Genomic DNA, 27,312 nt, shown 5'->3' on the forward strand with positions numbered 1-27,312 from the left:
TAAACTGATATTTCTTATTCATCCATAAAATACAGCAAAGTTTATCATTATCAATAAATTAATTAATCGTACCTATTATGAAGGGCAAGCTAAAGATCATTTAATATTTGTGATAGATGTTTATAAAGTCGAAATTAGGTTGAAAAAACCTCATTTCAACCTCAAAGCCATCTCGACCTTGAGATTAAAGATGTTGAAATGAGATTATATTTCAACCTCAATTCAACCTCCTACCTGCAGAAAGGGAAATAAATGTAGCATGGAGGTTGAAATGGAGTTGAAAATTACATTTGATGAGTTCAGATTTAAACTTCATTTCGACCGCCTAAACCTCACTAGCTGTGAGGTTTCGGCGGTTGAAATGAGGGTGGATTTTTCGACTCGAGAAGTCACTAAGTTAAAGCTGGTTAGCGTCAAATCTAAACCCAGTTTCGAGGCATCGCTTAACAATGAATTTTGTGTTGATCTACCATGGCATACTACTGCAGCCATTCATGAGGATTTATCAGTTTTGCAGACATTGAATGAGCTAATTGACGAAAGAAACTTACTTATTCGATACCTTGGTGGACAACATGATATGTTGCAACTCTTCATGAAAGGGCAGAACTGATTTTATAAGTAATAGATATGTATGTACTTAAGGGGTCTACCCTCTTTAGACGGGCAAAGATAAGGCTATTTTCACGAATTTTTTTGACCGGTATACGTCATAAATATGGACATAAAAAGTGTTAGGCCTAAATAATACACTATTTGATTACACAAGAAAATTTTTTTTATATTTATTTTAATCAGTTTTTATACATAAAAATGAGGGAGAAGACTGGTCCAAAAAAAAAGATGAGTGTGCGCTGTTGATGAAATATCTGGAATGGATGATCTGAAAAAAAAAAAAAAAAATAGTTTTGGATTCAGTAAGTAAATGGCTATAGCGCATATCATACGATTTTTTTTTTTTTCAAAAATGACAAAATGGCAGCCATTTTTCGAAAAAGTACGAAAAATCACGTTTTTTCCGTCGTTCTTTGCCAAAAATAAATAGTTAAACTCAAAATTTCAAAAATCGTATGATATGCGCCATAGCTATAGTCATCAAGAACATGTGGTTAAATTTTGGTAAGGTTCGGTTGAATAGTTTCGGAGATTTTATCAACAAGCCGTCCAAAAACGTCATTCTGAGAAAAACGCGTTTAAAGTTTTCTGTAACGAAAAATCGTGAAAAAATCTTACTTACGTCTAATCAGCGATGCCTGCACCATACATTATGCCTTCATCTTCTTCATAGTGCACATTTTCATCCAATAGTATATTATAATATTATATATTTGTCAGTATACCTGAAAAAGGTTGCAGCTGCTAATGAATACAAAGGCAGGTAGGCCGTACCGCTCCGAAAACGTCGTCCAAAAGTACAGTTAGACTGCTCGGATCTTTATAAATTTTCAGTATGATACTTTTAAATATGTATACTTTCAAAAAATACAAAAAAAAAAAAATTCGATTTTTTCAAAATTCTAAAGAGGGTAGACCCCTTAAACATTTATAATTTATTTCATTTTTAATTATTAATAACTTGTTTATTAATAATTATTATTTAACTATATTTTATTATATCATTTCATATTCATTTATTATTTCATTTCTTTATTAATAAACATATCATTAATAATTTTATTTCTTTTTCTTTTAACAACAAATATCTTTATCTCTTAAAGATATTTCAAAATTCAGTTCATATATTCTTTTTATAATAATAATTTCATAATTTTCATTTCATATTTATTTAATTATTTTCATTATTTATTCATTCATATAATCTCATTATTTCTTTTATTATTTCATATTTCTCATTTATTATTTTATTTCGATATTTCATTTATTCAATATTTATTCAATACAATAATTTGAATTTATATTCAAATTCATAATCATTCATTTTTTTTTTCAACATTTAATATTTACTTTTTTTTTAATATTTATTTATTCATAATTATCAACAACAATATTTCATAAAAATAATTTGAATTTAAATTCAAATTTAAAAATCATCAGCCGTAATAATGGCTGAAAGTCGTTTGCTAACTAATTAATTTGTGCATAGCCAGATGGCATAGCATGTACGATTTTTAATAAATTGATTGACAGCAGGAATAAGACGTCGTGACGTCACACCCCCACTGTTAGTTATTTGTCATATATTTTAATATATGACAAATTTTTACAAAATATTATATTTATTTAATAATTTTTTTTTGTAAATGTATTCATAAAATTTTTTTTTATTTACCTAAAAATTTTATTATTATTTTATTTTTTTTTACTTACTCTTTTTTTTTACTCATTTAATTATTAATAAATTGTTGTAATATTAATTAAATAAAAACATGCCAGGACTGGTTGGTGGTTGGGATGTTTGAAAAATACGCATGTTTAAAAATATAACAATATTTTTATTTGTCACAGCACAAAATATCACTGGGTTGCAAATTAAATAGTTTATTTAATTTATAAATACTGTTAATTGTCTGAGCTCATGAATACGTGAATAATTGAATACAGATTATTGAGTTGAGCTCGAGTAAATAATGAATTAAAAATAATCAAGTTGAGTTTAATTGAACACTGAGTTGAATGCAAAAATGTCATGATAATAAGTAACATGATGTCAGAGGTTACTGAGCGAAGTGAACACATTAATTACTATTTTTAATAGCACTGAATACATAAATATTTTGTTATTGAGTTTTAATAGTGATGATCACTTAATTGAATTGAATTTAATGAGCTCATGATAAATTACACTGATTTTAATTTATTTGTTGAACACGTGGTAGCATGATAGCAGAGGCTACTGAGCGAAACATAACTTTTAAATTAATTAAGAAATTGAGCATAATGATAATTAAATAAATAATAAAACTGAGTCTTTTAAATTAATTGAGCACTGATAGCAAGTAAATGTTTAATAAAAAATGCACCTGTTGCTTTCTCCGTCGAAAATAACCTCGTCAGGAACAGGTTGTAGAACACTGGATTTCTTGATGTTATTTATTAATTATTTTATGAGCTCTGGAGCTCGCGATTATAAAAATAATTATATTTTTATATAGAGTAATGAACTCTGAATGTAATTGATTGATTACTTTTAATTAGTTACTCGAGATGAGCGCAATTTGAATAGATTATACAAAACACGTGGTGACACTTGAAATTGTATAAAAGAATAGATAATGGCGTCGGTCTTCTTGCCACGAGGCAGGATAAATTCATGCGCATGCGTCGCACAGTGCAAGTCAAGTTCTCATAGATGGACACTAGGCCCCAGTAGGTGCTGCCTCCATTTGCCGGAAGTTCAACTACATTCAAATTTGAATGTAGTTGTGATTACGCAACATAAATTTTATCTATTACGATTTATTGTTCATAATGTATTATTGTTTTTTTTTAAAAAGAAAAATTTTATATTTAATTATTTTATTTTTTTATTAAAATAATTCGTTAATTTTTTTTATTTGTTTATTATCATTTTTGTTTTTTTTTTATTTGATGGAATACTTTTTTTATTTAAATATTATTATGTTATACTTACTGAAAGAAAAACAAAATTTACTCGAACAATCAGAACTGAACTTTATTAATTCCCTGATTCTATTACTTACTATATATTATTTATTATTCATTATTACTGTAATCATTATTATTTCATTTTTCAAGGATTCTTATTAGTTTAGTTTTTTATTTATTATTCGAATTTCATACATTTATTATTTGTATTCAAGTTTATTCGACCAAATACATAATATATTCGTATACAATCAAAAAATTTTATTCATTTTTATTCTACATGTATATATGTATCTGTTACGTGTGAGCTTACACCTTAATGTTCTTACTGCGTAACCGATCTTACCGTGCCTAGCTCAGCGTCTCTAGAAAATTAATAGGATGTTATAAAGGGTGTGGGTCGCTCAGTGAAGGAACGACTATATGTGAATTTAATGGATATTTGTTTATTGGGCGTCCCTAAAATATGGGAGTACCCAGAAAAGGCCCTGAGAGTCTCTTTTACAAATCTAAGATAGCATAAATGAATCGGATACTAATACAATATTTTCATTCAACAATAGCGGCATTAAACGTATTCTTATAGTGATCTGTAATAAAAGCGGTAAAATAAGAGAGATATAATATTTATGCGCGAGCAGACGACTATTCGAATCAGCTTAACTATGGTAACTAACTCTTCTTCTACAATTGCATCCTCTGCTTCCAAAATATCACTCCGCCGTTTTCCATGAGAACTCTTTTCGTGCTGCATAAGAAAATATCCCTTCGCAGTCTCCAACGGAACTCTTTTCTTCCCACAGTCAAAACTGCTGACCACGCGAAACGTCTGCTCATCGCATTGTCTTTATAAAAGTAAGACTTAATACAACTAATGTAATGCGATATTTATGTGCAGCTGTGTAGCGCCTAATGAAACTACTATAAAATGTATTGCTTTCTGAACTAAAATATATCTATCTATTATTTGTTAATTAGTATTAGACGGATGGGCGTCAGCTCACCCGTCACACGCTCCCCCGGCTCGAAAAAGAAAGCCATTCTCCCGAATGGTAAAAGGGACAATCCTATTCACAGGGTAAGTCGCATGTGAACTCCCTGATATCACCCGAGATTACGATTCTCCTTCTCGACCCGTTGGAGCTCAGGTTAATTTTCAGCTGCACAACAGTATACGTTGCATACCTGTTCAAAAAAAAATATAATACTCGAAAAAAAATAAAATGATTACTTATCTCTTAGGATGCCCTTCGGATTATATGTATATATATTAACGTAAGCTTATGTTCCCTGAAGAAACTCTCTACATACTAAGGAAAATAGAATATTTGTTGAAAGAACAATGCACAAGAGAATAATAATGATCGATAATTAATGATAATAATAAAAAAAATTGTAATCTGCATTCCACTGCCTTGCACGTTGTAAATGGGCTTCATCGACCGCTGTCTTCGTAATCCTGAAATCCAATGGACTTGAACGACCCGGCATGCTGGCTGCATCTCCCCTGTGTGGCGTGCCTGCAACAAAACAATTAGGTTGGGAAAAAGGAATAAGGAACAGATGGGTTGCTGATGGCGAGCTCCTCTACAGTCTCAAGTTCTTATCGTGCCAAATGCTCCGACGGGCAGTAGTAGCTCTGGTCAAACCTTCCGATTCGCTGTTGTGGTGAGGAAGCTGTGTTAACTGCATCATCTCTAAATCCGCATACGATACCCCTGATTGTTCCTGTGCCTCGTCATTTCCAATAGCGATGTGTCCCTCCTTCAATCCGGTAGTGTCCACTTTCTTTTCCCTTTTCATCCGCCTCGATTTTAGTGGCGGCATCAGAATGCCTAACTCCTTATCCTTTTGCTGAACTGGTTCCATCTTAGGTTCTTCGATAGGTGTCGCTCTTTCTTCTTCCGTCTGCTTTTCGTTTTCCACCCGAAATCGTTCTTTTGTAGATACCTCTGGCTCTTCTGACGTTGTAATTTTACCTTCTTCTGCTTGCCTCTCATTCTCTGCTTGAAGTTTTCGTTTTATGTATAATCTTGAACACAATGCACACGAAATTAAAAATATAACGGCGCCTAGTCCTATGCAGAAATACACGGCCAAGGTCTTGATTTCCACAATTTCAGCTTGTATTCTTTTAATCCCTACCATGTAGCGCAACTCCTGTCGCACCTCAGCTAATCTGACACCTCCTTTTTCCACAGTGGTTCCATCACCTTGCAATTGTCCCACCGCGGCCATTAGGTTATCCAGGGCAATATGAGTTCCTTCCGGGATCTTTTCCAACTCTTCCTTAATCTCTGGCCAGCCCAACTCTCTATCCATAATCTTTGCCACGACGTGTCTTCCTCGAGTTGGAGTTAAGAATGTTTCACCTGTCACTCCCTCACACTCTTCCCGCATCCACATAACTCTCGTTCCGTTCACTGTCATTTCCTCGGTCTTGTTACCTGCGCAACCAATTTTTAAAAGTTTATCGCCCTTGGCAACAAATAGCCAAGCATTCGTATTGTATAACTTCATCCAAAATGTCTTTTCCAACTTGACCACTCTCAATTCACATTCGTTGATATCGACGTTTTTCCCTGCATACAACCTCGCTTCGCAGCCTTTTCCACCTTCCAGCTCATGTGCGACAACTCTACTAACTCCAAAGAATCGATCACCGATTACCTTACTCTTTTCGATGTCATCCCTTGTAAGTGGTATATATTCACCTTCCCTTATGGCAGTATATGGTGTAGTCGGCATTATGATCATCCCATACATCGGTGCTGTTGATAGCATGGTGGGAAATGAATAGTGTTTGATCAGTCTATATTTCGTTCTTAACATAAGCGGCACCCTCCAGATGTATATAATTCTCTGATTATAAACTTGTACCTTTGCATCTATGATCGCCAGCAATGTTTTTATCCCATCTGAATCCGTTCCTGTAGGAAGTCCCATCCCTTTACTGTCAGACTCGCGGACTTCTAACTCTCCCTCAAACTGAGTCAAATCCACCTTGTCTTTTTCATTTCCTTTTCCAATGCTGAATTCCTCTTGGTGCCAGAGTATGACCTCGTTATCCCCTGTCCTTACTAAACTATTATTATTTTCCACAAAATTAGATATTTTCTCATAATAATACATTAAGTCGGGTGTTGATTCCACTGCTCTCCGCCTACACCAATCGCTACTTTCTTCTATCCAGATTTTTATTTGGTTAACTCGTTTTTCCAATTCCATGAGGCCCTCCTCACTCTTGACCTGCTCCCTTAATTTGTCCAATTCCTTCCCTTACCGATCCGTCTCAGCTTCTTCCTCATACATATCTATGAATGTTATTATTTTCCACTCATGCGATAAAACCCTGTATTCCCCGATATCCTCTGAATACAATCCCCGTCTGTTGTCCAATCTTATCATCCTTCCTGTAGTCCCTTCTCCCGTCCTCATCGTGGCACTGCAACCATTTAATTCATCAAATTTAAAATCATAATCACCCTTCCTTCCTTTTTTTATTGTTTTTTTTTTGTTTATTATTTTTTTTCCAAGAGAGAGAAAAAGAAATTTTTTTAAAAATAAAATAACCGATCTTTTAACTAGTTTCCCTCTCGTTTTTTTCTCGCTTATCTTAATTTGCGGTTTCCGAAACCGGCTTCCCTCTATTTTTACGTTCCCTTGATTTCTTTTTCTTCTTGCTTTTTAACGGTTTTTCCGCCAATTGTAACAATAAATGTGTTACTGACGATAAAATTGCACCCACTAAAGACAAACTCCAGCCATATGCTCGATGTAAAATGTATCCATGTACTACCGTGTCGATTATTATCTTCAGCATTTTTATACTTATCATTGTGCCTATCAATCCCGCACTTGCCGTTCCGAATTTTAAAAATCCTCCCCAAAATTTATCCCATTGCTTCTTTGCATAATTCTCAATTACTGATTCATCCATGAACTGCGTCATTGATATTCCCGTACTACCAACAATAGTGTGGCCTGTTGCCCCTCTTATTATGGTATTAACCAAAACTGGAGTTTCTACCGGCAGCATTATTCTATTCCTCAACTTTTCCAAATCTTTTTCCGTGTATATCCCACTTGTCGCCAAATATCTTGTATCCTCATAATCCCAAGTTGGTATGGTCGTTGGTTTTAGCATTTATGGTTCTTGGATATCTTCAAATCCCGGTTTCATAACGATCCATGCCCCATCTACTTCATATCCGACCGATAGTAATTGGTTGCAATCTATAATAGTACATTGCTTAGTCAACATTCTTGATCTAGCCGTGACAAACCAACTCTGATTCTGATAAATCACCGGTAACTCCTGATAACATTCTTCCACTTTTCTCAATTGGACATCTACCGGTATGCACTTGATTAGGTAAATAATACTCCTGCAACTGTTGCGTAGTATCCTGGTCCTTTCATTATCGCATAAGCGAATTCCTCTGGTTTTAGTCCTGATAACATCAGCGCATTTAATATTACTTGCCTTTCGACCTCGCACTTCTGTGTTAATATATCTCTGTAAAGAGATCTCATTTGTCGTTTAATGTGTTTTTCTACATACACAAATTTTGAATTTATGTAAGCAAATATGTTAAGGTCCTGCGTCGAGATTGATTTTACTCTCGCCGTTTCTTCACCTGGTTTGAGTACCTTAATTAATAGTTTGGGATGTTCTGTTTGTATTAAGGTGGAACCGCATATTTTCTTCTCCATTTTCTTCGCTAAAGCGAATGTTATATCCTCTGTATTGATCGTATAAATTTCTGGTTCTCCTTTTTCTCCAGACAATAGCGTGCCAGGTCACTCGTACAAAATTATGTGACTCGCTGTTTGACATGATTCCTCCCTTATGACCTCCCAAAATGTATTACCTCCTGTTTGATCTATGCACCCTTCTTCAGCCCAGTCGCATCTTGCTCCGCTACTAAGAACTACCTTATTGCTTGCACGTTCCACTGTGGCAAAATAGCTCCTAACTGTTACTCTAACGGTCGCTTCCACAATCACTTGACTCCAAGTACCAAACGGGTCACTATATTGTGTTCCCGCACATTTTCCATCTACCGTGGTAGTTCCTGCCAACATAATTGTCCGATAATGTGTTGCGTTTCTTGTTAATCCCTCCAATTCTGCATTATAACCCAATTTTAAGCTGCCAGTCTCATGTAACCTTTTGCATTGTCTGTACTCTAATTCATAAATATATTCTCTTCTTCCATTTGCCACTACGAATGCATGATACCAATCTCCACAATATGTTATCACCCGATTTATTTCTACCCGGCATTCAAACACTTCCGTGTTACTAAATTCTGCTAACTGAAGTAATTGAAGCGATACTGGCTTTTCCTCTGGATTCTTCAACGGTATGTCACACTCGCCCACTTTATTTGCTGATATGGTAGTGACGTTCATAGATATGCCCCCACAATCGTACCCCCATAGTGCTTGTAGGGGTTGAGCCAACAAGATTATTGCAAGCAGTACCATTTTATTCTTGCGCTCCGTCCTGTATTCAAACAAATCTTTTTGTAACTTAGCAAAATTCTACAATACTTTGCGATTCACATATATACTTGTCACAATTATTTTATTATTAACTTATCATTTTCACCCTCTGTTATTTAGTAAAACCGATTATTATCATTCATCGTGACTGTGCATAATTCCATTGATTTACCCTATTATTCGAAATATTATTTATTGCTTTACTATTTATCTAAAAAAAAGAATATAATTTATTTACTATGTGTTTTTTCCAATGCTCTTTAATTAGCGTCGAAAAGGATAAAGGAAAGGAGAAAGAGATGGCGAAGAGTACGAGGGAAAAAAAAAATTCTAAATCCGCCTAACTGACCTCTTTCGAATTAATCTATCAATCCTACTGATTCGGTTTCTTAATTCAACAACAACGAAAAATATCATCGATTCAACAATATTTACCACCCATTTAATCGATACGATACTCTAACTCCCTTATACATAAGTGATTATGTGCAATATTCCTAATTACCGTGTAATTTACAGGTAAGTATCTTATTGTATCTCTTACGATCCCAGGATATATATATATATATATATATATATATATAGTCCAGGTGCACGCGACTGCTGCATTGTTAAAATTATTTTGAATTCCGTACGTGAAACACCATGAAATTCCAATTGCCTCCCGCAAAATCGGTTTATCCAGGTATTATTAGAGCTCTACAGTTTGGTTTAAAATTCCAATAGCAGTTTCGCTTATTTTAGAGAATTTTAAAACAAATTCCAACAAAAAGTTATTTTTTTGACTTTCCGGAAAATGTCTATTTTTTAAATTTAACTTGTATATCTCAATTTAGTAAGCGATCTTGAAAATTCATCAACAATTTTGACTGAAAATAAAACCTGTAAAAGGTGTATTTCTTAATTGCTTATAAACCATAAAATTTCAATGTAAAATTCCTAACAAAACATTTTTCGATTGACAATATATATAATGTCGTCGTATTCTAATGAAGGATTTAATATTTTTTCTAAAAGTTTAAAATCATAATAAAAAAAATTCCTTTTAAAATCGTACATGGTTTGCCGTCTATTTTATGCAATTTGTTAACCATAATTTCACGCATGTAGAATTACTACTTAAGAAAATTTATAATGTATATATATTCAAAAGAAAATAATAGAAGTATGAGAAATAAGGATAAAGAAAAATTGTTCTAATTAATTTTGAGATTTATTTTAATTTCCTTCTGGATTCCTTTCTCATAAATATAAAATACGAACTTTAATGTTAGATTTTTCTAATATTTCACGTGCTTCCTGTGCAACTTACTCGATTTTTTTCAAGAAGAGAAATAACTTATCTGCATATTAATTTCTTTCCTCCGATACTTCATTTTGCACGTGTGCGTCTCGACAATCCGCCTGTCGTTATCAGCCTCCTGAGCTGATGCTGCGGTTTTCGCGATATCTTTTCTGCTCTCTTTGTCTTTTACCATTGCAATCATTCGTTGTACCGAGTTAATTGTTCTAATACACTGGTGGAGTATAACGAAAATTGTAACATGGATCAACCCCTTACCTTCGAACAATGTTGCGAGCGATTCGTCCCTGTCGACGTAAGTTACATTTTCTTTTTTTTTTGTTTTTCCTCACTTGGTGATTTATCTTGAATACAATAAAACCTAGCTTCTACTACATATTTATTATTTTATATACTCTCCAGATCATCCTCCGTGTTTTCATCTATCTCCGAACCCTAACTTATGATCGACATCCTCCGCAACGGGGTGTTTTCTTATGTGACCAGGTTGACCAACTCATTCGTTCGTGCCTTCCTCCCGGTCAGCAATATGAATTGTCCGGGTCAGTCATTCGAACGCGGTTATTTTTCAATGCTCAAACACTACAACCGGGGGCTACACCTCGTCGAACTACCGAGTTCCAAGGTTTGCATCGCTTGTCATCTGACCTTGAAGTTATTGCAGTCAATAAGAGTTTTAGCGAACAGTAAGTTTGAAAACAATAAAAATAAAAATGACATAGAAGGAAGGACAAAACCAAAAATTTCAACTCTTTTTTTTTTTTTATGTGTTTTTCAGGGCCTTGATTTCCCGTCTCGCTGTATTAGACGCAATCGATTAGTCAAGATCTTTATACATATTTTCTACCTTCTTTGTAGAAAAATAAAAATCTATAAGGTTGAAAGAAAATAAGTTTCAGAAAAAAAAATTCTTTTTGCATCCAAAACGGACACTTTGTTTTTCCTTAACTTTTCTTTAAGGTTTTTAGGATGTGATAACTATTAAAATAATTAAACGGCAAGTAATTATTGACTTAAAGGTATCAAAAAGGTTTACTTTCAAGATTCATAGTTTGTTAAAAAATCCCAAATTAAAGTTCTACGTCGCCCGAAAACCAAAAACAGGTGATTCTTATCATTCCCTAACTTTTTAACTCCAAGCCCTAGAATATAGTGATTATAAAATAATTTTAGGAGAATTAATTACGAGTTACCAAGCATTCAGAAATTCAATCATATTATTCATGATTTACCTAAAAAATTGGTTGAGTTAAAATTTTCCACTGCTTAAAATCTGGAAGCAGCCGCTCATTATTTTTCTTAACTTTTCAATTCGACGTCTTAGAATATAATAACTATAAGGTTATTATAAAGTAATTAATTATTAACTAAAAAGTGTTCCAAAGCTTAACCGTAATATTTATAGTTTATTCAGAAATAAATTATTTAGATAAAAATGCTACACTGTTTAGAATTCAAAAGCAGGTGCTTATTATTTTTCCTAACTTTTTATTCCGAATTCCTACAATATAATAATGACATTAAAGAAAGATTTTTTTTTAATCGCAACATTTATAGTTTATTTTCAAAAAAAAAAAAAATCATCCGAATTAAAGTTTTACTCTGCCCATAACTCAAAGCAGGGTGCTTATTATTTTCCTAGCCTTTTTCTTTTTTTTTTTTTCGAAATTCTACAATATACTAATTATAGGGTAATTGCTATATTAATTACTACTAATTAATTAATACTAATTAATTATCGATCAAAAAGCATCTAAAAGTTTAATCATATCATTTATAATTTGCCTGAAAAAAAATAATTTATGTTGAAATTCTATGCTGCTTAAAATTCAAAACAGGCGCCTATTATTTTTCTTAATAAATTTTATTTTTTGACTCAAGATTCTAGAACATAATGATTATAATATGATTTTAAGCCAATTAATTTTAACTAAAAATATTTAAAAGTTTAATCATGTTATTTATGATTTGTTTGAAGAGGAAAAAAAAATTATTTATGTTAAAATTCAATGCCGCTTAAAATCTGAAAGTAGACACTTATTTTTTTTCTCAACTTTTTAACTTAAAGCTCTGTGGTACAACAGCTGTAATATAGTTATAGAATAATTAATTCTTGACCAAAAATCATTTAAAATTTTAATCATATTATTTATAGTTTATTTTAAAAAATTCATTTGAATTAGATTCTTACGCTCTCAGAAAAAGTAGGCGTTTATTATTTCCCCCAACTTTTTCCTTCCAAAATTCTAAAACACAACAATTATAAAATAATTATAACACAGTTACTGTTACTAAAAAGCATCTTAAAGTTTTATCATGTAATTTATAATTCATCTGAAAAAAAAAATTATTTATTCTAAAATTCTACGCTGCTCAAAATCTGAATTAGACACTTATTATTTTTCCGAACTTTCCAATTTAAAATTTTATGGTACTATAGTTGTAATATAATTATAGAGTTATTAATTTTGGACCAAAAATCATTTAAAATTTTCCTCATATTATTTATAGTTTATATAAAAAAAATTCATTTGCATTAGATTCCCACCCTATCGAAATTCAAAAGTAGGCACTCATTATTTTCCTTAACTTTTTAACCCGAATTTTTACAATATAATAATTATAATATTATTATCAAACAATTAATTCTAAACTAAAAAGCATTTAAAATTTTAATCCTATCATGTATATTTTGTTTGGAAACTTATTTATTCTAAAATTTTATTCCACTTAAAATCTGAAAGCAGTCACCTGTTATATTCTTAACATTTTTCAAAATCCTAGAATGCAATAATTGTGATATTATCATGAGGCAATTAATTTTAATTAAAAAGTATCTGACGGTTTTATCATAACAGTTATGGTTTATTTTAAAAAAAATGCACTTAATTTAATTTTCTAAACCATACAATGCTTGCGCCAGTACTCATGTACACCGGAGGGGAACTACTTATCGGCTAACGTTATTGATCGTTGGATCTTAGCATGTGTCAAAAATCCCTCCTCTTTCTTACGTCGGTTAAAAGGTTTCCTTAATATTTTATTAATCCGTCTTTCTTTTCGAAACTGTCAGTTTTATTTATTTATTCGTGTTATTGTAATTTTAAATAATAGCTACATTGAATATAGTTATTTAATTTCGACTGTCAGGGGCGTAGCACATTTTCATTAATTTAATCCTCTTTTTTTTCCAGCTCTATACATATACCTAAAAAAATAGATGCGCATAGGAAAAAAAATCCTCCAATATTTATAATTTCATCAGGGACATTATTTGCAAAAAAATTTCCTTCTCCTCTTTTTTTTTCATACTAATTTTTTCTATTTTGCAACATTAATTAAATATTCCTCAGAGAAAAAAAAAAAAATCTTTAATACATTTGCTCGTTCTAGGTCTTACAATTGAGATTCAAACTCCGTTGAATTGTCCTCTTATCTTTTTAGGTAGATTTTTTTAAAAATCTAGGTATTGTATTTGTCCTCATGGTCGATTTTTCAAGGAATTTTGTCACAACCTATCATAATTAGTTGAGTAGAGTTCGAAAATACCATTCGTTGAAAAATTTATATATGTATGTATATATATATATATATATATATATATATATATATATATATATATATATATATATATATATATATATATATATATATATATATATATATGTAATAGAACCAAGTTTTGAGAACACGATTGCGCCTAGAATCCTTATCGGATCCTAATGAAATTTTTTACACTTATTCTATGGGCGATTACCACGGTTAAGTTCGAAGATGGGCTAAATCGTTCGATTAGTTTAGAAGATATGGCTGTTTCGAATTCCCACGATTTTTCAAAAAAAAAAAATTTAATCCACTTTCAAGTTCATATAACTTTAAAACTAAAACTCATAGATAATTTTCGTAAAAAGTATTTGAAAGCTTGTCTAATAAGCTTTAATTTATGACCTTAAACTTGATATTTTGGCCATTTCTTCAAATAATTTGATAGCCTTGAAAATTTTAATGGAATCAAAAAATGTTGAAAATATGGTTTTCATTCAACATCATTTATGCATTTCTCATTATAATCAAATTTCGTCAGTTGTATTTTATTGTGCACAAAATAACCTGTAAATTTCACAGCTATTTTATATTTTAAAAGTATTTCTTTTATTACTTATGATGTATCAAATGTACCTCTACGACGTATGATTATAGCTGGTCTTGTCATTACGATAGCACCTACAGTTCTTATCGGATCTTAATGAAATTTTCCACACTTATTCTATAGGCGATTATCTTGATCAAGTTCAAAGATGGGCTGAATCGTTCGAATAGTTGTGAAGTTATGGCTGTTTGAAATTTCCACGAGTTTTCGAAAAAATCAGTTTTTATTCACTGTTGTTCATATAACATTAAAACTAAAAGTGATAGACAATTTCAGTAAAAAGTATTTGAAAGCTTTTCTAATAAGCTTTAATTAAAGACCTTAAACTTAATGTTTTGACCATTTCTTCCAATAATTTGATAGCCTTAAAAATTTTAATGGAATCAAAAAATGTTGAAAATATGGTTTTCATTTCACATAACTTATGCATTTCCCATTATAATACAATTTTGTCAGTTGTATTATAGTGTGAACAAAATAACCTGTAAATTTCACAGCTATTTTATATTTTAAAAGTATTTCTTTTATTACTTATGATGTATCAAATGTACCTCTACGACGTATGATTATAGCTGGTCTTGTCATTACGATAGCACCTACAGTTCTTATCGGATCTTAATGAAATTTTCCACACTTATTCTATAGGCGATTATCTTGATCAAGTTCAAAGATGGGCTGAATCGTTCGAATAGTTGTGAAGTTATGGCTGTTTGAAATTTCCACGAGTTTTCGAAAAAATCAGTTTTTATTCACTGTTGTTCATATAACATTAAAACTAAAAGTGATAGACAATTTCAGTAAAAAGTATTTGAAAGCTTTTCTAATAAGCTTTAATTAAAGACCTTAAACTTAATGTTTTGACCATTTCTTCCAATAATTTGATAGCCTTAAAAATTTTAATGGAATCAAAAAATGTTGAAAATATGGTTTTCATTTCACATAACTTATGCATTTCCCATTATAATACAATTTTGTCAGTTGTATTATAGTGTGAACAAAATAACCTGTAAATTTCACTGCTATTTTATATTTTAAAAGTATTTTTTTTATTATTAATGCTGTTTCAATCGTACCTGTACGTCCTATAATTATAACTGATCTTGCCATCGTAATAGTAATTACAATTATGATCTCATACTAATTAAAATTTCTATACTTTGTTTACGTGAAGGTTAGTTTAGTACATTACCTATATAATGTTTTGTCAAATCAACTATCTGAAGTTCTCTATCGAAAATAGTCGTTGTCTTTTTTTACTCTCACTCTTAGAAAACGAGCATAATTTCATATCATGACTATACACTAACATGTATCACAAGATATGTATGTATGAAACTTTTTATATAGATTAATTGGAAAATCTACCTTCCATTTCGGCTGCCGAATGGCCTTTTTTTTTAAAAATGTATCGCATTACCGCATTCCGAAGTCAGAAAAATGACTTCATTCGAGCTCTGACTCTCGTCATCATTGCAAGTAAAAATTTTGACGCAAGCCATTTGATTTTTTTTTTGAAAGAAAAAAAATTCTCCTTGATTTAGTACCTTTGTGATTCGCGACGTAATATTTAAGGTGAAAATTTTGAAGCCGCGCTCCGTAAGTACAACGAAACAACGAGAGAGAAAAACAAAATCTGTGCTACCCACAAGCATAACTGTCGAGAAGGAAAGAAAAAAATTCTTCGAACTGTGACCTTGTGTATAAAGTGGAGTGAAGACTTTTCTTTTTCCATCTTCTTGTAAAAGGTAACGAATATTTCATTTTCCTATAAGATACGACTTTGACTAACCTTTGAAATACCTTTCTTTAACTTTTTAGATTTGGACCCCCAATTATTCGTTCATGACTAGCATTAAGTTTTCCTTAAAAAAAAAATTAAATAATTCCCTCCTTTTTCAAAATTTTAAAATATTCTGACTGGACTATTAATTTTCTCTGAAAGGAGAGAAAGAGGAAAAAGAAAGAAAAAAAAATGAATCATGATTCAAACAAGAAAAAAAAATATATCCTATTTCGCGATTTTAATTTCCAATACCAATCACAACTACCTTTAATTAGTTATTCTCAACATTCCAAGATGCGTTAGCTTGACTAAAATTAAATTCTAGGAAAAAAAAATACTTATTATTTATTTTCAACAATTATTTTGCCTTATATATAAAAAAAAAATATGTGAACGACGAGAGAAAAAAAATTTCAAGTATATACTTGTTGTTTTTCCTTTTCTTTTTCTTTTCTCCGTGAAATCAAAAAAAAAAAATATAAATATATCTATATAACACCTTTTCTTCATTTTTTTGTTTTTCTTTTTTTTTTCAGTTAGGATTATGCCTGTGTTTATATCAATGCGGTACTTCCATCACTGCGTGCTTCGTTCTCCACGAAACGTAAGTATTTTATGTTTTTTTTTCTTTATACTCAAAAAAAAAACCCTCCTCAACGCATCTCTTCTATTTTCTAGACCAACCGACGGCTCGTGACGCTTTTGGGGATGTTATGCGAGGGCTTTTACCTACCGTTGATGGCTCTCGAAATTATGGATGAAATGGAGACGATAATCGGTATCCCGACTGTCCTTGAACCTCTATATAGTTTTCTCGAAGGCATCCACGAGGTACGATGCTCTCAGTACTTCCGGGCTATAATAACGTTGGAGCAATATGAACGGCCCTGCTATTACCCGGGTAAGATGGGCCCCATCGAAGATGAACTACTCATCGTCCAGAATCTATTGAGTTCCTTCTTTCCAAGACTCATTTAAAAAATCGATATTCGCAAAATGCCGAAAAGATCGAATTTTTTCTTATCTTTGTAAGGGTCAAAAACATATATAAAGCACCCTTTACCTCATATTATTCGGCAAATAAAGTAAAAAAAAATTTGTGGTGATGTTTCATAAATATTCATTAATTCCTCGACTTCAAAATAATGATAACTTTAATTTACATTTCGCGCCAAGGTAATCATTTATGTACCTACATATGTCTATATATGGATGTATGCATATGTATTCAATCATAAGTGAAACGAAATGAAGTTAAGTATATATAACATTGATTTTATTCTAGAACTTAAAATAAGGTTATTATTATTGTTTTTTTTTTTTTGAAACGTAGCCAAAATATTATTAATTATTTCCATGTAATATTAATAAATTTTTTTTTTTTTTTATAAAGATCGTTTATAACGTATTCTATCTTATGTTTTTGTGAGACAATAATAATTTTTCAACATATGATTAACTGTTAGTATGAATATAGATTAAAAAAAATATTTTTGTTGATCTGTTAATGGTATATTTTATTCGTTAAATATCTATTTTTTCATTTGTTTATCGAAATTCAAGTTATTAAGCAATTCTATACCTAACTTCGCTACCTATAACAACTAATCAAATGGTTTTATTATTAATTTTTTTTTGTTTTAATGTTTTTTTTCTCTCTGAATTCTGAAATTATAATAAATGAATGAATATTTGAATTAAAATGACTGATAAAATTTGATTTTTACGTTTAAGAAATTTTGCATTGTATAGTTTGAATCTATCATTCAGCGTCGATGATGATTTTCTTTCAATAAAAGAAAAATTAAAATTAACAGAGACACTTTGGAGTTCGAAATCATTGAGCCCTACTGAAATTACCATGAATACTAGCGATGACGAACCATCACAGCCAAGAATCTAAAAACAATTTGGCGGCCCAACTTGAAAAGCATGTGCGAAATGCATTAATTCTAGCATTATCAGATGCGATGGCATATCGTTGTCTTGGACAGATGCTGAAAATATTTATGTATTTCCCCCCCCCCCCCTTTTTTTTTTTTATAAAAATGTGAAGTGCTACTGATAATGCTAAAATCCATGTTATGATTAAGGGTTGGTTATCACATAGGCAAGTGTACTATTCGGGTTACTCTCGACACTTATATACATTCAAACATTTCAGTCTCTCGTCACAGATTCATTCTGTTGGAATCTTGATTTTGAGTAGTAAATTTTATTCCTTCTGAATGAATTTTAAATTTGAATGCACGTGATGATTTTATCGTAACCGTTGATAGCAGTTGCTATAACATTTTTCCAATAAAAATTTCACACTCAAAAAAAAAATGTACACATTTAGGTTAATCAGGACCTGCGTAACGATATTTTGCTTTTTGCAAAAAACATCATTAAATATTTGCAAAAAAAATTGTAATTTACTATTATTATTCATTCTTCCCAAATATATCCTAAAAACATCCCCTAATTTTTGACTGTATAGATAACCGCAAAAATAATACTTATTTTTAATAATTTTAATTTATGCATAATTCAGCGCGCTTTTAAATCTTTTCTTACTTATTTATCATTATTTTCCTGTGTTACTTATTTTAAGATATATTTATGATAATATTAATTTACCACTATGTGTGCTCTATTTTTTTCCATATTTTGTTGTTATAAATAAACTTGAATGAAATAAATACTAATCATACAAAAAAATTTGTTTAATATTTTTATTTAAAACAAATATCTATCTAATCTTATCTTTCACATCAGATCATATTTAATAAATTTGGCAATAATATTCTGAGAGTCACGTAGTGACTGCAAGTATTATTATTATAACTATCATAACTATTATTATTATACATATGTTTTCCAAAGCACAGCTCTCAAATACTTATAGGAGAAAATTTTCGTTATTTGCAATTTACCCAGAACCTCCTTGGGTAATAATTTTTCCTACTCCTTGATAATAGAATTAAATAATTAACAATATAATAACAGCAATGATTTAAAGTGTACCTTCAAGGAAAAAGAGAGAGAAAGAAAAGGAGGAAAAAAAAAAAATATGCGTTTTAATAACGTTTCTCACTAAGTGACATTTTATCTATCGTACCCGTATCCCATTTCCAAATTCCTTCATGATTCCATTTGAGTTATGACTCGTAAACTATAGTGACAAAGGTCCAATTGTTCATTACCAACATTGCGTTCTGGATTAATTTATATTAGTGGAGCCGTTCCTTTTCTTCTCTTTCTATTATTTCTCTTTTTTTTTTATATATATATATAGTGTTACCGTGCCATTAATTACCTGAGCAACGACAACTTATTACAGTATCACTTGTTACCTTTTTTTCTTTATCGAATAGTGTAAGTATAACATTAAGAGGGAAAGAAAAAATTTATTGGAGTTGCATTAGCAGACTACTCGTGATACAGCTTTTTCTTTTTTTTCTTCAGCGCTTTATTACCGCAGGTAAGAAATATTTTCTACAATAATTTCCTAAAAATTATTTATATTTCCCTTTTTGCTTATTATTTATTCTTAATTATCTATTTCCTAACTAAGGTTGAACATACCATCTCTTTTTCTTTGTTATTTTTTTTTTTGAAATTCTTTATACCCGTCACTTTTTCTTTTACTAAATTTACTATAAAATACCTCTAATAGAAACAATTTCCTTTGAATTTCAAAAAAAAATATACATTTTTTCTTTTGCTAAAGAAAAAAAAAAAATCTTAAATACTAATAAAAAAAATCCAACTAAAATACCTTTAATAAAATCCATTATTTTTCTCTAAAATTCGAATATTTCCTATTTTTCTCCAAAAAATTTGTATTAATCGCCATTTGCCTTCTTTCACACAAAAAAAAAATTAATTAACAATACTGTTTCCTTCTTTCAAGATTCATTAAGAAGTCATTATTTTCATCTCTCTTTAATTTTCCGTAATAAAAAAAAATTTGAATTGATCACTAAAAAAAATTCGTAAAATTTTCTTTCTTTCCATGTATGTAATGACGCATATACATATATACACATACTCATCACATACACTGACAAAAATTTTAGTTCCTGTCATGTTTTCTCTAACCATTCCTCATTCATACATTTATTTCATTTCATTCGTTTTTCTTTTAGCACTATGTTCCAACAAGGCGTAACCTTGACCGAGTTTTGCCGACATCGCGCGTCCATATACGTAAGTTTACATACTTTGATCGTCTTTAAACTAAAAATAAAAATTCGTTCTTCGTTTTTAATTATTTTCTAGATTATTCTCCGGATCGTGGCATATCTTCGGATGCTAATGAACCCACAACCCCCGAATAGTGGCGTGTGGCTATGTGACCAGATTGAAACGTTAGTCCGGTCACGACTTCTTCCCTATGAACGCTATGAGTCAGAGAACTCGCTAGTTCGGACTCGGGCATTCTTTTACGCACGTACCCTTAGCGCCCCGATGCGACCGTTACACTCTCCGGACATACATATTTTCTGGCAATTATGGCCCGAGCTGGAAAAGATTGCTGTCAATAAGATTATCGTCGAGCAGTAAGTATCCGCTTAAAAAGAAAATTTTTTTTTCATATTTTTTTTTTATTAATTTCCTGTTCCTCTTTCTTTTTCATATATAAGTTTTGCTAATTTAATTTACACTTCCAGGATTTTGTCCGAAACGCCGCCTGCCTTTCCGGACACGGCCGCGTAGAGCTTAACGAAAAAAATTCCATTTATTAAGTTTCCTTCTTTTATACATATAAGAAGAAAAGAAAAAGGAAAGGACTAATACGAATATTTTTTTTTTTATTTTTTGATTTACTTTACTTATTACATTGTTATACTTACACTGTATATAATCTAATTGATAATTATCATAACTATGTAAAAGGTAGTACGCATTTTTCTTATTCATTCAGTTTCCTTTTGGTTCTGTTCATATTAATATTTATTAGAATTTTTCTTTGACCGAAAAAAAATAAAAAAAATTTGATTCTCTCCTTAATTTGCCCGCCGAAAACGAAAACAAAAAAAAAATCGTAAGTAATAGAATTAATTCGGCTATGTTCACTCGACACTGTCGTGTGATCACTTGTCTGAATTCCCCCTTTTTTTTTTTTGTGAACTAATCCTGCACAGCTACATATCCGCTACCCTAATGAATTATTGTTCTTAATTTATAGGTGCGAGTAACGACGTATTTTATTTGCGGCATGCACCAATTTGATAAAGACAAGAAAATTTGGAATCACAACGAGAAAAGTATAAAAACATCAGCAACCAACTAATCTTAATAAAAACGTCGAAAGGAACAGGAAGAGAGTGGAAAATTTGAACCAATATTACGCATTTATATTGCCAATCGGGATGGTTTTGAGTTTTTGGATAATGGAAAAAGAAAGGTGAGAAAAGTAGATTTCCTCGCACTTGGTAAGTCCATTAACCTCTCTTTTATTATATATTTTTTTTCTTCCTTAATTGTACTGATTCCAAATATTTTATTTAGATGAGCTGGAACCGTCGTGAACTGCAATAATCTGGAAACGTGGGGACTAAAGATAACTGAATTGCAAGATCGAATCACCGTTGGTAAAATCCATCGATTTCCGTACTACCACAACTATAATTATTATTCCTGCAATCTTACTTCTACCTTTACGTCTATCTTCTTAATAAATTTTCCTTTATAATAATATAATTCTTTACTTTCCTCTTTTCGGTGTTTCCCAACACAACGAATCTCTGTCTTTTATACTTACATTCTTTCTCTTATTTATTTCCCACTCGATTCTTATTAATGTCCGGTGGAATTATGCACATTCATTCGCAATTATATTTTTGACTTAAATAATACTAAAGATTGTTAAATATAGATCATTATTATTACTTATTGATTAATTCCTCGAGTCGGAGAAAGAATTTATTAGAGTTTCATTTATATGATCTGAAGCCATGCAATAGAAAGCAGCAAAAAGTAAAAATAGAAGAAAAGTTTACCGGTACCGGGTTTTCATGCAGTGAAATTTTAAAATTCTTCCTCCCACTCTATTATTCTAACTTATTTCCATTATTATTACTATAGATAAAAAAAATCAGAGGATGAAATTCGAGTTAATTATTATTTTTTTTTTTTTTATTTCGTACGGAACTATTGATACATTCAATAATCATATTCCATTATCATATATACACTGGTCACAGAAATTAAGGGATAGAAAAAAAATCTGAAATTTTTAGGTGATTTTCAACATGCTGTAACTCGGTGAAAAATGGTCGTATAAAAAAAAAAAAAGCAAATTGTAGCCTCAAGTTTCTAGTTTTTAGATCTGGACCTCAAAATTTTTTATCATGTACGGTTCCGGAGTAATCATAAGAAAACCAACGAAAAAAAAATTTTCAAAATTTTGGCTGGTCTTTCAATACCTCTATGGGCGACAATAAATTTTTTTCAATAATCCGACTGTCTGACTTTTCTCGGAAATTTTATGCCCTTTAATTTGGTGGGCTTAAAAAGTCTCTACGACGATTTGGCGCCGAGTTATCATTGATCAAAGCAAAAAAGTCCATTTTGGCTTTGATAATCAATAACTCTAGATGTATTGGTCGTACAGAGAATGGAAGCAGGGTTTTGAAAACTGGAAAACATTCTCTATAAGGCAAAATTAGTGGCATTTGATAGAAAAATTTTTTTCAAAGCGATAGTGTTTGGTAAAAAACAGGTCAAAATTCACAAATTTAAGGATATTCTGAAATCTTGCTATAACTTAGGATATAACGGATGAACAAAGGATATCTTCGACTTTTTTTCAACTTCAAAGTGTCCTGAAAAAATCCTGAAAATTTCAAATCGCTGCGATTTTTCTTTCTTAGTGCCCCGAAGCTTTAAAGTTATCGATTTTGTCAAAAATGACCATAATTGGTAGTTTCTCGGTTTTTGTTTATTTTTTCGATTTGAAAATGGTTTTTTTACCGATAATCTCCATTTCTTTGATCAAAAAGATCGATTATCGAAAAAAAATGAAAAAAAAAAAATTTTGAAAAAAAAATTTTTTTTTTTTCAAAATTTTTTTTTTCAAAAATTTTTTTTTTTCAAATTTTTTTATTTTGTTGTATCTGCAATGATTTATCATTGTCAAAAAAAATTCCTAAAATTTTTTTTACCGCTGTAACTGCATCTGCTTTAAATGTCAACTTACCAAACATACGCTTTGGGTAACTTCAATGCCGGCGGTAAAAAAAATTTTAGGAATTTTTTTTGACAATGATAAATCATTGCAGATACAACAAAATAAAAAAATTTTTTTTTTTTCATTTTTTTTCGATAATCGATCTTTTTGATCAAAGAAATGAAGATTATCGGTAAAAAAAACAATTTTCAAATCGAAAAAATGAACAAAAACCGAGAAACTACCAATTATGGTGATTTTTGACAAAATCGATAAATTTAAAGCTTCGGGGCACTAAGAAAGAAAAATCGCAGTGATTTGAAATTTTCAGGGTTTTTTCAGGACACTTCGAAGTTAAAAAAAAAGTCGAAGATATCCTTTGTTCATCCGTTATATCCAAAGTTATAGCAAGATTTCAGAATATCCTTAAATTTGTGAATTTTGACCTGTTTTTTACCAAACAATATCGCTTTAAAAAAAATTTTTCTATCAAATGCCACTAATTTTGCCTTATAGAAAATGTTTTCCAGTTTTTAAAACCCTACTTCCATTCTCTGTACGACCAATACATCTAGAGTTATTGATTATCAAAGCGAAAATGGACTTTTTTGCTTTGATCAATGATAACTCGGCGCCAAATCTTCGTAGAGACTTTTTAAGCCCACTAAATTAAAGTGCATAAAATTTCCGAGAAAAGTCAGACAGTCGGATTATTGAAAAAAATTTATTGTCGCCCATAGAGGTATTGAAAGACCAGCCAAAATTTTGAAAATTTTTTTTTCGTTGGTTTTCTTATGATTACTCCGGAACCGTACATGATAAAAAATTTTGAGGTCCAGATCTGAAAACTAGAAACTTAAGGCTACAATTTGCTTTTTTTAATTTTTTTATACGACCATTTTTTACCGAGTTACAGCATGTTGAAAATCACCTAAAAATTTCGGATTTTTTTTCTATCCCTTAATTTCTGTGACCAGTGTATATATATTAGGGTGGCGCAAAAAAACCGACTATTTTTTTTTTTTCAATCTCGCATGAAAATTTGTTGGTTTACGATGTTTTAAGAAGCCTCTCCACAAATCAGCTCGATAAAAAATTTTTAAGAGGTCGCTCACGAATTTTGAAAATATCGAAAATGATCGAAAGTAGGATTTTTATTAAAAAAATTTTTTTTTTCTCGTGGCAGCAATAGTTTATATTTGTAAAATCATGACTATGCTGAAAATTTCAGCCCAAAATTTAAATATTTAAACGGCGCTCAAGAATTTCGAATATTAACTGATAATATGTAATTAATAGTTTGAATTAGTTTTTATAACTCAATTGTTGTCATTTCACTTAAATATAACTTTTGCATACCCAAAAATATACAGAACAGTCTTAAACAATGAAATTCGGTCAGTTTTGAATAAGCGAAAAAACCTACAAATTGAATTAAAAAATAAAAAAGTATGTAAATAACTTATTATTTCTATTTCTCGGGTTATATTTCCATTCATTGTCATGCAAATTGATGGTGAAAAAATCGAGAAGCTTTATTATTAATATTTAAGGGTCGCTCAAAAACGTCCAAGAGACTGCGCTCGGAAACATTCAAAATTCTTGAGCGCCGTTTAAATATTTAAATTTTGGGCTGAAATTTTCAGCATAGTCATGATTTTACAAATATAAACTATTGCTGCCACGAGAAAAAAAAAATTTTTTTAATAAAAATCCTACTTTCGATCATTTTCGATATTTTCAAAATTCGTGAGCGACCTCTTAAAAATTTTTTATCGAGCTGATTTGTGGAGAGGCTTCTTAAAACATCGTAAACCAACAAATTTTCATGCGAGATTGAAAAAAAAAAAATAGTCGGTTTTTTTGCGCCACCCTAATATATATATATATATATATATATATATATATATATATATATATATATATATATATTTTTTTTTGCTAATTCACGTATAAACGACTATTTCATTGTTTTCACTTGTCCTTGCACATTTATAATTATTGGTCCATGCGCGTCATTTTGATGAGTTCTTCATTATTAATATTACCAACGATTTCATCCAACACATACTTTGGCAAATCTTCTAATGGTATCTTGCTGTTTCTTGTCGCGTTATTTAACACCCGAATAGCCCGTTTGATAAGCTTTTCCCTGAATCTTGCTGCCACGACTTTTTCCAACATTTCATATCCGTAGTGGCCGATCTTTCCTCGTTGAAGATTTCGGACAAAGTCTTTATGTCTGATAAATCGCCTCATACTTTCCGTTGATGCTTTCCACACGTCGATAGGTGTTACCTTTTTTTCTCCTTGGCGTATTAAGACAATCTCCTTCATTTCTTCCACTTGCTCTTTACATTTTACTTCATAGTCCTCTTTATCCTGCTTCAAGTACAATAATTCCAGCTCCAAATCCTGGTTTATCATATCTTCCATGACTCTTTTCTTTATGAGGAACTGTCTGATTATTAAATGCGTCCAACTGACGTGTCCCCCTCAGTGGCTGGCCATATTTCGTCCGGCTTTTTTTCGTATCCTTTAGGCAAATTATCATCTTGCTGCGCATATCTGCAGTATTGTACAACGTATCTTCCTTTCTTGTCTTTTAAATTAACATCCGCCCCATTTTCCAGTAGCATTGTTACAATCTCATCATATCCTCTCGCTCCAGCTAGGCGCAATGGTGTTACGTCCCCATTAGTTGTCTGCTGATTGACATTGGCTCTAAATCTTATTAGCATTCTCGTTATTTCCATCTTCCTTATGTGCTCTGGAATGTATAAATTGTCACCTTCATACCGGCGAGTTAAAATTTTCTTAAATATCATGAACAGCGGTGTCATTCCATAGCAATCTCTATGATTTACTCTAGCCCCTTGTTTTAATAATGCGTTTACCTTTTCCGATTGTCCATATTCCACTGCATAAAATAGTGGTGTTCTTCCTTTTTCATCTTCGATGTCCATATTCACGTCGTGTTCAGTGAACAAATTAAATATTCCCATGTACATTTGTCGTACATCCAGGTGCGCAGCTGTCATTCCTTCACGATTTCGTGCCTCTACCTCGACTCCATTCTGTAGCATATATTCCATTATTTCCGCCAACCTTGTCCTGGTCCCTCCTGTTTTCTGTCCAACAGCGATGACAAGTTGATGTATTGGTCGATTTCCACTGTCATCATTATCCGCATTGATGTTTGCACCTCGAGCTATGAGCAACCATGTTAATTCCGTTTTTGAATATTTCAAAATTCTGCATAATGGAACTATGGAGTTTGCGTGATGTGGTCCATTTATATTTGCATTCTGCACAATGAGAGCTTCCACCGCCTCTTCCTTTTTTCGCAGCAGTGCCCTTATAATTAGCGCATATCCTTCCCTCCATTCTGGTACATATGACAACCCATAGCGTCTGATTATTGCCGTCACCTCGTTGCTTCCATCCATATCTATTGCTTTATTCATCAGTCGTTTCGCCTTCTCTTGTTCCATCTTCTCTCTTCTTTATTTATCTGCCAACAGAGTAATTTTTATCTATCATTGTTATGGTGATTTTTTTTTCTTTCGCTTTATTTTAATAATAATATTGTTTATCGTATTAATACATCTTCAATTGTGGATGTGCTGAATCAGATTCTGAAGCAATATGTGCAAGTTTTATTTTGTCCTGATGAACTACACGTTTTTTTCCTTTTACCATCAACTCGACGTTTTTGTTGTCAAATATTCTGATTACCCCGTACGGGCCGTCATAATGATCCTTCATTTTATCGGTCCTTGGTTCTTTTAGCAGCCACACCCAGTTGCCGACCTCGAAAATTCTTTCTTTTGCGTTTC

The 27,312-nt window shown here is 31.2% G+C and overlaps 1 protein-coding gene and 1 long non-coding RNA gene across 2 annotated transcripts; both read right to left on the reverse strand.

The window, feature by feature from the left end:
- Positions 1 to 771: 771 nt before the first annotated feature.
- LOC130677471 (uncharacterized) lies at positions 772 to 3,212 on the reverse strand. Its single transcript, XR_008991608.1, has 3 exons — positions 2,329 to 3,212; positions 1,238 to 1,433; positions 772 to 883 (listed from the first exon to the last, which is right to left on the reverse strand). It is a non-coding gene; the product is annotated as an uncharacterized LOC130677471 (long non-coding RNA).
- Positions 3,213 to 25,941: 22,729 nt separating this feature from the next.
- LOC130676944 (ankyrin-2-like) lies at positions 25,942 to 26,967 on the reverse strand. Its single transcript, XM_057483453.1, has one exon. It carries the CDS (start codon positions 26,965 to 26,967, stop codon positions 25,942 to 25,944), a length of 1,026 nt encoding a protein of 341 aa, XP_057339436.1.
- Positions 26,968 to 27,312: the final 345 nt, after the last annotated feature.

This window comes from Microplitis mediator, chromosome 11 (assembly GCF_029852145.1).
Source record: "Microplitis mediator isolate UGA2020A chromosome 11, iyMicMedi2.1, whole genome shotgun sequence".
Classification (NCBI taxonomy): domain Eukaryota; kingdom Metazoa; phylum Arthropoda; class Insecta; order Hymenoptera; family Braconidae; genus Microplitis; species Microplitis mediator.